This window comes from Lonchura striata, chromosome 27 (assembly GCF_046129695.1).
Source record: "Lonchura striata isolate bLonStr1 chromosome 27, bLonStr1.mat, whole genome shotgun sequence".
NCBI classification, from domain to species: domain Eukaryota; kingdom Metazoa; phylum Chordata; class Aves; order Passeriformes; family Estrildidae; genus Lonchura; species Lonchura striata.
The window spans coordinates 9,491,971-9,506,149 of NC_134629.1; the positions used below are offsets into that span (position 1 = coordinate 9,491,971).

Below are 14,179 nucleotides of genomic sequence, written 5' to 3' on the forward strand. Positions count from 1 at the left end.
CGGGCGCGCGGGGCGGGGGGCACGGCGAGAGTGGAGCCGTGGGGCTGGGGGGGCACCTTTGGGGGCTGGGGGCACCTTTGGGGGCACCTTTGGGGCACCTTTGGGGGTGCTGGGGTGGGGTGCATTGGGGCTGGGGGCACCTTTGGGGGCCGGGGGCACCTTTGGGGCACCTTTGGGGGTGCTGGGATGGGGCACGATGGGTCTGGGGGCACCTTTGGGGGCACTTTTGGGGGCACAGGGCTCGGAGGTGTCCTTGAGGGACACAAAGGGCTGGAGTGTCACGGGCTGGGGGGCACGGGGACACTGGGGGGACATTGGGGACACTGGGGGGACACTGGGGGCACTGGGACACACTGGGGACACATTGGGGACACACGGGGGACATTGGGGACACTGGGGGCACTGGGGACACACGGGGGACATTGGGGACACTGGGGGCACTGGGGACACACTGGGGACACACTGGGGACACTGGGGGACATTGGGGACACACTGGGGACACATTGGGGACACACGGGGGACATTGGGGACACTGGGGGGACACTGGGGGGACATTGGGGACACACTGGGGACACTGGGGACACTGGGGGACATTGGGGACACACTGGGGACACATTGGGGACACACGGGGGACACTGGGGGGACATGGGGGACACACTGAGGGCATTTGGGATACACTGGGGACACACTGGGGACATGAGGGCCCCGGAGCTCCTCAGAGCATCCCCAGGGCTGGGGTGGCACCGGGACAGTCCCGGGAGTGGCACCGGGACAGTCCCGGCAGTGGCACCGGGACAGTCCCGGGAGTGGCACCGGGACAGTCCCCGGGAGTGGCACCGGGACAGTCCCGGGAATGGCACCGGGACAGTCCCGGGAGTGGCACCGGGACAGTCCCCGGGAGTGGCACCGGGACAGTCCCGGGAGTGGCACCGGGACAGTCCCCGGGTAGTGGCACCGGGACAGTCCTGGGCAGTGGCACCGGGACAGTCCCGGGAATGGCACCGGGACAGTCCCGGCAGTGGCACCGGGACAGTCCCGTCCCGGGGCCGGGTCAGCCCCAGGCGCTGCCAGCCGCGTGGGGAAGGGGACGGGCCCGGCTCGGAGCGGCTCCCGAGCACCCCGAGCTCAGCCCGTGCCTCAGTTTCCCCCAGGGCACGGGAGGAGCTGCCCTGGGCTGGGTGGGCAGGGCAGGGCTGGGCAGATCTCCCCGGCCTCCAGGGCCGAGCCAAGGGTGCCGGAGCGAAACCAGAAGGTGAAACGGGAGTTTTTCCTCTGCTTTCTTTTCTTTATTCTATCTCTTAAAAACTGCCAATCGAATGAAAAAAAATTTTTAAGTGGCCAAACATCTTCAGCACCATTCCCCAAGCCAAAACTAGAACAGAAAGCAGCAAAAAGAAACCTCATCCATAAAACCATCTACATCCACCCCTAAAGCTCTTCTGAGCCTAATCTCATCTCCTATCTCCCATCTCTAAGAGAGTCTTGAGCGGGCCAGAGAGTCTCAATCCCTGAAATCCCGCTGGGCAGAGGGGCCGGGATGTCTCCGGCCCCCTGCTCCACGGGGACGCAGCCGGGGAGGTTCCCCCGCACCTCCCGGTGCCACGCAGCCTCCAGGAAAGCCGCGGCCGCCAGGGTCTCCTCCAAGCCCGGCTTGGCGGGGCTGAGCTCGGGGAGGACTCGGGGCCAGCCCGGCTGCTGCCCCCGCACCCTCGCGGGTCCGGGCTGGGTGGGAGGTGGGAACTGCCCAAAAGCCGCGAAATCTCCCTGAGTTTCGAGCAGAGCGTCCCACTCGCTGCTGCCCTTCAGCTCCGTCAGCTCGCCCGGCCAAGAGGCTTCTTCTGCCGGGGGCCAGCGCTGCTCGCCCTGCCGGCCCGCTCCGTTCTCCGCGGGGCCGCCGCCTCCGTGGCTGCTCTGGAACTCCTCGAACTCCCGCAGCAGCCGCTGCAGCTCCGCGCCCACCTGGAAGGCGCCGCGGGGGCTGCGGAGGAGGCGCCGCGCTCCCGGCCGGGCTGCGCCGGGGTTTGGTGCCCGGCCGGGCTCGGGGAGGGCTCCGCGCCCTCGCCGGGTGCTGCTCTTGAGCCACGAGGCGTACTGGGGGTGAAGCTTCCAGAAGGCGCCTCTGCCCGGCTCGCCCTTCTCGCGGGGCACCTTGACGAAGCGCTTGTTGATGCACAGGTTGTGCCGGATGGAGCTCTGCGCGCAAAAAAAGAACAGAAGCCCGGGGTTGGATCCTGCCCATCGATCCTGCGGGGCGCTGCGGGCCGGAGCTGCGCGGAGAGCCCCACCGAGGGCTCCAGACCTCCTCCTACCTTCCAGCTGGGGTGGGCGCGGCGAAAGTAGCAGAAGTTGTCGCTGATCCACTGGCAGATCGCGGCCAGGGTGAGTTTGGGCTGCTCGCTGGCTTCCATGGCCATGCAGATGAGGCTGGCGTAGGAGTAGGGCGGCTTGAGGCGCTCGTCGCTCCGGTAGTCGGGGTCCCCCGGGGGCTCGGGGGGCCGGGGCAGGCGGCGGGCGGGGGTCGCGGCCGCCGCCGAGGAGGGCGAGCGCGGGATGTCGAGGTAGCGGCGGAGCTCCTCGGAGCTCAGGGGAAACCCCGGGCACTGGAAGTTCACCAGGCTCACCAGGTTCTCCCAGATGCTGCAGCGATCCTCGGGGTCCTGGGAGATGGGCGCCAAGCCGATGTGCGCGCCCGTGAGGCCGGCCAGCCACAGCAGGGCCGGCTCGCCGGAGCTCGGCGGTGCCGGAGCGCTGAGCGCGGGGCTGGAGCACCCCATGGCTCGGCGCTGGGCCTGGAGGGGACGCGGCGGCGGGGAGGATGCTGCAGGAGGAAGGGGCAGAGGGTTGAGGTTCTGCCTGGCAGCTGGGCAGGTGTTGCTGGAACATCTGGAACGCGGCTGTTCCCAGCGCCGCTGGGTGACGCCGTTCCCCGAGCACCGGGCACGGAGCCGCACGCCTGCCCCGAGGGTTTTACAGCCCTGAACCTCGGGGAAATTCCCACTAAGACCCCTAAACCCGCCGGGCTGGCGCTGACCAGTGAGGTTTTGGCCACAGGAAAAAGGAAAGAAATCAACGTCCCCTCCTGCCCTTAAACAACACAAACCCAGTCCTGCCATCCCACCAAGCGAGGCTTTTTCCTCATTCCTGCCACGGGTAGCAAGAGGGTCCAACCCCTCGACCCTAAAATACTCATCCGTCCCCTCCTATCCCATCCTTCGCTGCGATGCCATTTGTTTGCCACCTCTCCCTTCCCCCGGTCCCCAAAACCAACCGGGAGCAGGGAGCGACCCCAAGCGCAGCGTCCCTCGGAGCGAGCCGGCAGCTCGGGCGGGCGGGGACGTGGCGCCGGCTCGGACCGGGCTGCGAAGCCGGGATGCCGGCGTGGCTCTCGGGCCGGGAGAGGGAGGGAGAGGCGCGGGGGGAGCGGCCGGAGAGCGGCCGGCCCGGCTGCGGCGGCGGGAGCGCTGCGGAACCCCCGGCGCGCGGGGGCGCGGCCGTTTGGGGCGGGGGGCTCGCGGGGGGCTCCCAGGAACGGGCATGGACTCGCCCGGTGGCCAGAGCGGCTCCTTGGAGCCTTGTCGGGATCGGCGCGGCGGCGGCAGCGAGGGAGCCGCGGCATCCCCCGAGCGCTCCCTCCCCGGGGCCGGCGGGCTCGCAGCGGGGACGGTGCCCGGGGCTGCCGGGGCACCCGCCGTGCCCAGACCGGGGCCGCAGGCAGCGCCAGCGGCCCCAAAGGCTCTGTCCTGCCCTGTGTCCTGCTGTCTGTCCTGTGTCCTGCCATCTGTCCTGCCATCTGTCCTGTGTCCTGTGTCCTGCCCTGTGTCCTGCCGTCTGTCCTGCAATCTGTCCTGCCATCTGTTCTGTGCCCTCTGTCCTGCCCTGTGTCCTGTGTCCTGCCTGTCCTGCCCTGTGTGTGTCCTGCCGTCTGTCCTGACTGTCCTGTCCTCTGTCCTGCCCTCTGTCCTGTGTCCTGCCATCTGTCCTGCCATCTGTCCTGTGTCCTGTGTCCTGCCCTGTGCCCTGCCCTCTGTCCTGTGTCCTGCCATCTGTCCTGTCCTGTGTGTGTCCTGCCCTCCGTCCTGCCTGTCCTGCCCTCTGTCCTGCCCTCTACCCTGTGTCCTGCCTATCCTGCCCTGTGTGTGTCCTGCCCTCTGTCCTCTGTCCTGCCCCCTGTCCTGTGTCCTGCCCTCTGTCCTGCCCGCAGCCCTTTGGCTGCCCCCCGTGCCCCCATCCCGACCCGCAGCCCTGAGGGCAAAGCTGGGGGCAGGGGGAGCTGGCAGAGCCCTAAATTAAAGGGTTAAAGGGGGGGGGGCTCTCGTTGAAAGCACAAGATCCCAGCCCGAGGTTTGGAAGAGAAATCCCCCCCTGCCCTCCCCAGGGGTCTCCCCGAGCCTGCGGCCCCCGGCCCCTCTTTTTGAGAGGGGTCACAGCTCCTCTCTTTGGCAAAGAAATCACATTTAGGTGAGCACGGGTGGGTCAGGGTCAGGGTCAGGGTTAGGGTTAATATTGGGGTTAGTGTTAATATTGGGGTCAGGGTTAGGGTTGGGGTTAGTTTAATATTGGTTTAGGGGTAATATTGGGGTTAGGGTTAGATTTTGGGTTAGGGTTCAGTGTTTTTTTAGGGTCATGCATTCACGGCACCAATGCTGCTAACGTGGCAACCGCTTCCATTTTAATTTGCTCGGCCACCTTCCAACGCACGCCACGGGATTGAGAGCGCGGGAAAAATCAAAGAGGCCAAAAACAACAACAAAAAAAAAAAAAAAAAGGAGAAAAAATAATTAAAAAAAAAATAAAAGGGAAAACAGGAAGGACTTGTGGCACAGTCCTGCTCGCTGGAATTCCTGGAGATGGCTCCAGGGTCTCAGGACATCGGTGCCCAGCACGACATGTCCCATGAGAGGGTGGCCACCCTTGGGGTGGAGAGGACGAGAGCCAGGCAGGGGCCTGGAACCCTCGGGGATATTTCATTCCCATCCGCCGGGAACAAACCCACCCCTGCGCCAGAAAAGGCAGCAGATCCGAGGGGACAGCAAGAACCTTGTCGCCAGCACGACACCTCCAGCCTTAACCTTTCTTTTTCTTTTTCTTCTTCTTCTCGCCCTTCTTGGCCTCCTCGGCCGCTTTCTTCTCCTCCTTCAGCACCTTGTACCTCCACTGGGGCGGCTGCAGGAGGTGCTTGTCCTTCACCCGGGGCTTCCTCTCTCCGGCGGACGAGCCCGAGGCTTTGCTCACTTTGATTTTGGGGACGGGCTCCCCGGGCCAGACGCTGTTCCCCCGCCGCAGCCACAGCGGCAGGAGGCTCAGCAGGCGGCCGGGCGGCCGGAGCTCGGATCCCCCCGGGCAGGAGGAACCCCCCGAGGAGGAGGAACCCCGTGAGCAGGAGGATTCCAGGGAGCAGGAGGATCCCCTCGAGCAGGAGCATCCCCCCGAGCATCCCCCCGGGCAGGAAGAACCCCGTGAGCAGGAGGATCCCCCTGGGCAGGAGGATCCCCTCGAGCAGGAGGATCTCCCTGAGCTTCCCCCCGAGCAGGAGGATCTCCTCGAGCAGCAGGATCCCCCTGAGCCCGGCTGTGAGGATGACTCCGGTTCCTCCTCCGGTTCCTCCTCCGTCTCCGACGCGTGCTGCCCGAGGATCTCGGGCACCGACAACCTCCTCTTGCCCACCTCGGGCGGGCTGTCGGGGCACACGGTTTGGCAAGCGGTGGCCACGAAAGGGCTGCCGAGGGCCGTGGTCATCCTCACCATGTGGTCCAGCACGCCGTCCTCCTCGGGGTCGCGGGGGATGCTGAGGGTGAAAAAGGATCGGATCTTCTCCGACAGCCTCTCGCTCCTGGATTTGGGGCTCAGGGCTTTGGCCACCAGCTGGGCCAGCGCCGGCCACTCGGGCCGGTAGCGGGCCGTGAACTGCTCGGCGCGCGGGCGCCGCAGGAGGCTCCGGATGCGCGCGGACGTCTCGAAGCGGCCGGTGAAGGTCGCCCACTCCTTGGCTGTCTTGCCCTTGACGGCGTCCACGGCCTGCAGGTCGGCTCCTGGGGACACACAGAGCGCCGTGAGGCCACCGGGATTGGGATTTGATGGGATTTTAAATCCTCTGGTGTATCGGGGCGGAACTCTAAACTCCACGCGCATAGTGTCTTTGTGTTTTGGTCAGATAAAGGAATTCAGCTAGGCCTGAAATTCAAGGATATCCAACAGCCTCAGGCCCTGAAAAGTATAAAAAAAGTGATTTTTTTTTTGGTCACACAATCCAATTCATCTAGGCCTGAAATTCAAGGATATCCAATAGCCTCAGGCCCTGAAAAGTATAAAAAAAGTGAATTTTTTTTGGTCAGACAAAGCAATTCCTCCAGGCCTGAAACTCAAGGACACCCAACAGCCTCAGGCCCTGAAAAGTATAAAAGAAGTGAATTGAGGGGGTACAAATTGGGGGATATGATTTAATTAGCTAAAGGTAATTGGAGGATTAATCCCTGATATACAAATGAACCAAACTTATATCTGTCTGAAAAACAGCAGTGGGCAGCAGTGTCACCAGTGCCACCCTGTCCAGCAATGCCACCAGTGCCACCCTGTGCCAGCAGTGTCACCCTGAGCAGCAGTGCCACCAGTGTCACCCTGAGCAGCAGTGTCACCCTGTCCAGCAGTGCCAGCAGTGTCACCCTGAGCAGCAGTGTCACCCTGTCCAGCAGTGCCAGCAGTGTCACCCTGAGCAGCAATGCCACCAGTGCCACCCTGTCCAGCAGTGCCACCCTGTCCAGCAGTGCCACCCTGTCCAGCAGTGCCACCCTGTCCAGCAGTGCCACCGGTGCCACCCTGTGCCATCAGTGCCACCCTGTCCAGCAGTGCCACCAGTGCCACACTGTCCAGCAGTGTCACCCTGTGCCACCAGTGCCACCCTGTCCAGCAATGCCACCAGTGTCACCCTGTGCCAGCAGTGCCACCCTGTCCAGCAGTGTCACCCTGTCCAGCAGTGCCACCAGTGCCACCCTGAGCAGCAGTGTGACCCGGACCGGCAGTGCCGCCCTTTGCCACCCCGTGCCTGCTGTGCCAGCCTCCCGTGCCCGCCGTGTTAGCCTCCCCGCTCCCGTGCCCAGCACCCTGTTCCCTGCTCCCATGCCCGTTCCCGTGCCTGATACCCGCTCCCATGCCCTGTGCCCGTTCCTGTGCCCGTTCCTGGTGCCCATTCCCATGCCCGGTGCCCATTCCCGTGGCCAGTACCTGCTCCCATGCCCTGTGCCCATTCCCGTGCCCGTTCCCGTGCCCTGTGCCCGTTCCCGTGCCCATTCCTGGTGCCCGTTCCCATTCCCATGCCCATTCCCGTTCCCGGTACCCGCCAGCAGCAGCGCGGTCACGCAGTCCCTCTGCCCTGTGCCCATTCCCGTGCTCATTCCCGTGCCCATTCCCGTTCCCGGTACCCGCCAGCAGCAGTGCGGTCACGCAGTCCCTCCGCCCCGTGCCCACTCCCATGCCCATTCCATGCCCGTTTCCGTGCCCACTCCCATGCCCATTCCCGTGCCCGTTCCTGGTACCCGCCAGCAGCAGCGCGGTCACGCAGTCCCTCCGCCCCGTGCCCATGTCCGTTCCCGTTCCCATGCCCATTCCCGTTCCCGTTCCCATGCCCGTTCCCGTGCCCATTCCTGTGCCCGTTCCCATTCCCGTTCCCGTTCCCATGCCCGTTCCCGTGCCCGGTACCCGCCAGCAGCAGCGCGGTCACTCAGTCCCTCCGCCCCGTGCCCATGTCCGTTCCCGTTCCCATGCCCATTCCCATTCCCATTCCCATTCCCGTGCCCGTTCCCATTCCCGTTCCCATTCCCGTTCCCGTTCCCATGCCCGTTCCCGTGCCCGGTACCCGCCAGCAGCAGCGCGGTCACGCAGTCCCTCCGCCTCGTGCCCATGTCCGTTCCCGTTCCCATGCCCATTCCCGTGCCCATTCCCGTGCCCGTTCCCGTTCCCATTCCCGTTCCCGTTCCCATGCCCGTGCCCGGTACCCGCCAGCAGCAGCGCAGTCACGCAGTCCCTCCGCCCCGTGCCCATGTCCGTTCCCGTTCCCATGCCCATTCCCGTTCCCATGCCCATTCCCGTTCCCGTTCCCATGCCCGTGCCCGTGCCCGGTACCCGCCAGCAGCAGCGCGGTCACGCAGTCCCTCCGCCCCGTGCCCATGTCCGTTCCCGTTCCCATGCCCATTCCCGTTCCCATGCCCATTCCCATTCCCATTCCCATGTCCGTTCCCGTTCCCATTCCCGTTCCCATGCCCATTCCCGTGCCCGTTCCCGTTCCCATTCCCATTCCCATTCCGTGCCCGTTCCCGTGCCCGGTACCCGCCAGCAGCAGCGCGGTCACGCAGTCCCTCCGCCCCGTGCCCATGTCCGTTCCCGTTCCCATGCCCATTCCCGTTCCCATTCCCATTCCCATTCCCATTCCCATTCCCATTCCCGTGCCCATTCCCGTGCCCATTCCCGTTCCCATGCCCGTTCCCGTGCCCGGTACCCGCCAGCAGCAGCGCGGTCACGCAGTCCCTCCGCCCCTGCAGCGCCGCCTTCATGAGCGCCGTGAGGCCGCGCGGGTCGCGCCGCTCCAGCTGCAGCGCGGGCGAATAATTGAGCAGGAGCGAGACGATGGTGGCGTGACCTGGGAGCAGCGAGAGGCGAGCTCAAAGCCAGGGGAAACCAGAGATTGTGAATTCACAGGGAAAACCAAAGATTGTGAATTCACAGGGGAAACCAGAGATTGTGAATTCACAGGGGAAACCAGAGATTGTGAATTCATACCGAAAACCAGAGATTGTGAATTCACAGGGGAAACCAGAGATTGTGAATTCACAGGGGAAACCAGAGATTGTGAATTCACACCGAAAACAGAGATTGTGAATTCACAGGGGAAACCAGAGATTGTGAATTCACAGGGAAAACCAAAGATTGTGAATTCACAGGGGAAACCAGAGATTGTGAATTCACACCAAAAACCAGAGATTGTGAATTCACAGGGGAAACCAGAGATTGTGAATTCACAGGGAAAACCAAAGATTGTGAATTCACAGGGGAAACCAGAAATTCTGAATTCACATGGAAAATCAGAGATTGTGAATTCACACCGAAAACAGAGATTGTGAATTCACACCGAAAACCAGAGATTGTGAATTCACACGGAAAACAGAGATTGTGAATTCACACCGAAAACCAGAGATTGTGAATTCACAGGGGAAACCAGAGATTCCGAATTCACAGGGAAAACCAGAGATTGTGAAATCACACCGAAAACCAGAGATTGTGAATTCACAGGGGAAACCAGAGATTATGAATTCACAGGGGAAACCAGAGATTGTGAATTCACAGGGAAAACCAAAGATTGTGAATTCACAGGGGAAACCAGAGATTGTGAATTCACACGGAAAACAGAGATTGTGAATTCACAGGGGAAACCAGAAATTCTGAATTCACATGGAAAATCAGAGATTGTGAATTCACAGGGAAAACCAAAGATTGTGAATTCACAGGGGAAACCAGAGATTGTGAATTCACAGGGGAAACCAGAGATTGTGAATTCACACCGAAAACCAGAGATTGTGAATTCACACGGAAAACCAGAGATTGTGAATTCACAGGGAAAACCAGAAATTCTGAATTCACATGGAAAATCAGAGATTCCGAATTCACACCGAAAACCAGAGATTCCGAATTCACAGGGAAAACCAGAAATTGTGAATTCACAGGGAAAACCAGAGATTCCGAATTCACACCGAAAATCAGAGATTCTGAATTCACACCGAAAACCAGAGATTCCGAATTCACACCGAAAACCAGAAATTACAAATTCACACCGAAAACCAGAGATTCCGAATTTACACCGAAAATCAGAGATTCCGAATTCACACGGAAAACCAGAAATTCCAACCAGGCAAAAGACAGAAGAGAGATGGAGAATTTAAATAATTCTTTATCTTGCTTGTGGTTCACATTATAATAATAATTATATTATATATATATTTTATTATATATATTATTATATAAAATAGTATTATAGATATAATTTTATAAATATAATTGTAGTATTATATAAATATAATTATATAAATATAAATATAGAAATATATTTATATTTATATTTATATTTATATTTATATCATTATATATAATTTATATAATATAATAATATACAAATATAATAATATAATATAAATTTATATAATTATATATAAAATTATATAAATATATATTTATATAAAAAATATATAATATATAAATAAAATTATATATATAATTATATATAATTATATAACTATAATATAATATATAATATATATATTTTATAAATATAATTATATAATTATATAATTATATAAATATAATTGTATATATAAACACATAATAATATATTAATACATATAAATAATAATAATAATAATAATAATAATAATAATAATAATAATAATAATAATAATAAAAAATATATACACAGAGCTCAGAGCTCGACTGGAATTTTGGAGCTTCCAGAACCAGACTGGAATTTTGGGGCTTTCAGAGCCCAACTGGAATTTTGGGGCTTCCAGAACCCAACTGGAATTTTGGAGATTTCAGAGCCCAACTGGAATTTTGGGGATTTCTGCCCCCGGCGATTTCTGGGGCACACGGGGCAGCTCCAGCCCAGCCCAGCTGCCCCATCTCCATTTCCACCCCATTTTTAGAGCGGAGCTGATGCCGCGCGTCCCCTGGGATCACCCAGGAGCTCGTTCTGGGGTTTTTGGGGGGTCACGGGGGGTCACATCCCGTTTTTGGGGCGCGGACCTGCCTGGGCTGCCATCATGAGGGCCGTGTTGCCATCGTTGTCCTGCTGGTTGATGTTGATGTAGGGACACTTCTGCATCAGCGGCACGATGTCCACGAAGCCCTTGGAGCAGGCCACCATCAGCCCGTTCTGCCCAGGGGAACAAGGATTTCATTAAAAAAATCTGGATTTTCGTCTGGTATCGATACCCAAATGTGGCAGACAAAAACTCTCCAAGTGTTTAAAGTTAGAAAGTGATTTATTAAAAAATATGGATATTGATCTGGTACTGATATCCAACTGTGAGGGATAAAAGCTCTCCAAGAGTTTAAAGTTAGAAAGTGATTTATTAACAAATATGGATATTGATCTGGTACTGATATCCAACTGTGAGGGATAAAAGCTCTCCAAGAGTTTAAAGTTAGAAAGTGATTTATTAAAAAATATGGACATTGATCTGGTATCGGTACCCAACTTTGTGAGGGACAAAAATTCCCAAACAGTTTAAAGTTAGAAAGTGATTTGTTAAAAATACAGATATTGATCTGGTATCGGTACCCAACTACAAGGGACAAAAACTCTCTAAGGGTTTAAAGTTAGAAAGTGATTTATTAAAAATATGGATATTGATCTGGTATCGGTACCCAACTGCAAGGGACAAAAACTCTCTAAGGGTTTAAAGTTAGAAAGTGATTTATTAAAAATACGGATATTGATCTGGAATCGGTATCCAACTGTGACAGAAAAAAATGCTCCTAAAGTTTAAAGTTAAAAAGTTAAAAAATATGGATTTTGATCTGGTATCGGTACCCAACTGTGAAGGACAAAAACTCTCTAAGAATTTAAAGTTACAAAGTTTGTGTTTACAAAGCTCCTGCTCTGAATAATTAAAGAAATCTGGATATTGATCCAGTACCGATATCCAACTGTGAGGGACAAAAACTCTCGAACATTTTAAAGTTAGAAAGCGATTTATTAAAAATATGGATATTGATCTGGTATCGATACCCAACTGCCCCACTTTTATCAGGTTTAGATCAACCCCAGGACCCCCATCGCACCCTCCTGCCCCACTTTTACCAGTTTGGATCGACCCCAGGACCCCCACCCCACTCCCTGCCCCACTTTTAGCAGGTTTGGATCAATCCCAGTTTGGATCAATCCCAGTTTGGATCAACCCCAGTTTGGATCAAACCCAGGACCCCCATCCCATCCTCCTGCCCACCCTTCAGCAGGTTTGGATCAATCCCAGCTTAGATCGACTCCAGGACCCCCATCCCACTCCCTGCCCCATTTCAGCCTCCCCCAGCCCCGGGGATTTTTCAACCCCGCAGGGCACCCCCGGCCCCTCTGTGCACCCCCGGCCCCTCTGTGCACCCCCAGTCCCCGCTGGGCACCCCCAGTTCCCGCTGGGCACCCCCAGCCCCCGCTGGGCACCCCTAGCCCCTCTGGGCACCCCCAGTCCCCGCTGGGCACCCCCGGCCCCTCTGGGCACCCCCAGTCCCCGCTGGGCACCCCATTCCCCTCTGGGCACCCCCAGTCCCCTCTGGGCACCCCTAGCCCCTCTGTGCACCCCCAGTCCCCGCTGGGCACCCCCAGTCCCCTCTGGGCACCCCAGTCCCCGCTGGGCACCCCCAGCCCCTCTGGGCACCCCCAGCCCCTCTGGGCACCCCCAGTCCCCGCTGGGCACCCCCAGTCCCCTCTGTGCACCCCCAGCCCCTCTGGGCACCCCCAGCCCCCGCAGGGCACCCCTAGCCCCTCTGGGCACCCCCAGTCCCCTCTGGGCACCCCCATTCCCCTCTGGGCACCCCCATTCCCCTCTGGGCACCCCCAGCCCCTCTGTGCACCCCAGTCCCCTCTGTGCACCCCAGTCCCCTCTGGGCACCCCCAGCCCCGCTGGGCACCCCCAGCCCCCGCAGGGCACCCCCAGTCCCCTCTGTGCACCCCCAGCCCCTCTGGGCACCCCCAGCCCCCGCAGGGCACCCCCAGCCCCTCTGGGCACCCCCATTCCCCGCTGGGCACCCCCAGTCCCCTCTGGGCACCCCCAGCCCCTCTGGGCACCCCCAGCCCCCGCAGGGCACCCCTAGCCCCTCTGGGCACCCCCAGTCCCCTCTGGGCACCCCCATTCCCCTCTGGGCACCCCCATTCCCCTCTGGGCACCCCCAGCCCCTCTGTGCACCCCAGTCCCCTCTGGGCACCCCCAGCCCCTCTGTGCACCCCAGTCCCCTCTGGGCACCCCCAGCCCCTCTGGGCACCCCCAGTCCCCTCTGGGCACCCCCAGTCCCCGCTGGGCACCCCCAGCCCCGCTGGGCACCCCCGGCCCCTCTGGGCACCCCCGGCCCCTCTGGGCACCCCCAGTCCCCTCTGTGCACCCCAGCCCCGCTGGGCACCCCAGTCCCCGCTCACCCTCCCGTTGCTGTCCAGCTCCGTGGCCTCGCTGCGGCTCACGCCCCGCTCCAGCCGCTCCCGCAGCAGCCTGGCATCGTTCCTGGCACAGCACTGGTACAGAGTGAGCAGCCCCGCGCCCCCAGCCTCGGCGGGCACCTCGGAGCAGGGGTAGATGGAGTCCTCGGAGAAGATGCTGCTGGTGTCCGAGGGCTGCGAGGATCCTGCTGCTTCCTCCTCCTCCTCATCCTCCTCATAGTGCAGCTCCGGGTTGGAGGCGTCCAGGCTGGCATCGGTCATCCGGCCCGGGCGGGGGCAGCGAGCCCGGCCTGGGGCCAGGAGCCTCTCCCGGGCGGCCGAGGGGGCACTGGGGCTGTCGCTGCTCCTGGGCACACACAGAGGGGGTGTGGGAATGGCAGGGAACCAGCACAGCCCAGCCCGGCACAGCCCGGCCCAGCCCGGCACAGCCCGGCCCAGCCCGGCACAGCCCGGCACATCCCAGTACAGCCCAGCACATCCCAGTACATACCAGCACATCCCAGTACATCCCAGCACATCCCAGCACAGCCCGGCACGTCCCAGTACAGCCCGGCACATCCCAGTACATCCCAGTACAGTCCGGCACATCCCGGCACATCCCAGCACATCCCAGTACATACCAGCACATCCCAGCACATCCCAGCACAGCCCAGCACATCCCAGTACATCCCAGCACATCCCAGTACATCCCAGCACATCCCAGTACATACCAGCACATCCCAGTACAGCCCGGCACATCCCAGTACAGCCCAGCACATCCCAGTACATCCCAGCACATCCCAGTACAGCCCGGCACATCCCAGTACATCCCAGCACATCCCAGTACAGCCCGGCACATCCCAGTACAGCCCGGCACATCCCAGCCCAGCCCAGCACATCCCAGCCCAGCCCAGCACATCCCGGCACATCCCGGCACACCCCAGTTTATCCCAGTCCATCCCAGCCCATCCCAGTTTCTCCCAGCCCATCCCAGTTTCTCCCAGTTTATCCCCC

At 59.4% G+C, this 14,179-nt stretch overlaps 1 protein-coding gene across 1 annotated transcript; it reads right to left on the reverse strand.

The window, feature by feature from the left end:
- Positions 1 to 5,035: 5,035 nt before the first annotated feature.
- On the reverse strand, positions 5,036 to 13,532 carry LOC110484572 (photoreceptor ankyrin repeat protein; the record flags this gene model as incomplete). The annotated part of the gene is made up of 5 exons (XM_077788589.1): positions 5,036 to 5,407; positions 5,582 to 6,029; positions 8,489 to 8,629; positions 10,783 to 10,912; positions 13,169 to 13,532. Coding segments are annotated over 5 exons (1,426 nt in total), but the record flags the coding sequence as incomplete, so codon positions are not given.
- Between the last annotated feature and the right edge of the window lie 647 nt (positions 13,533 to 14,179).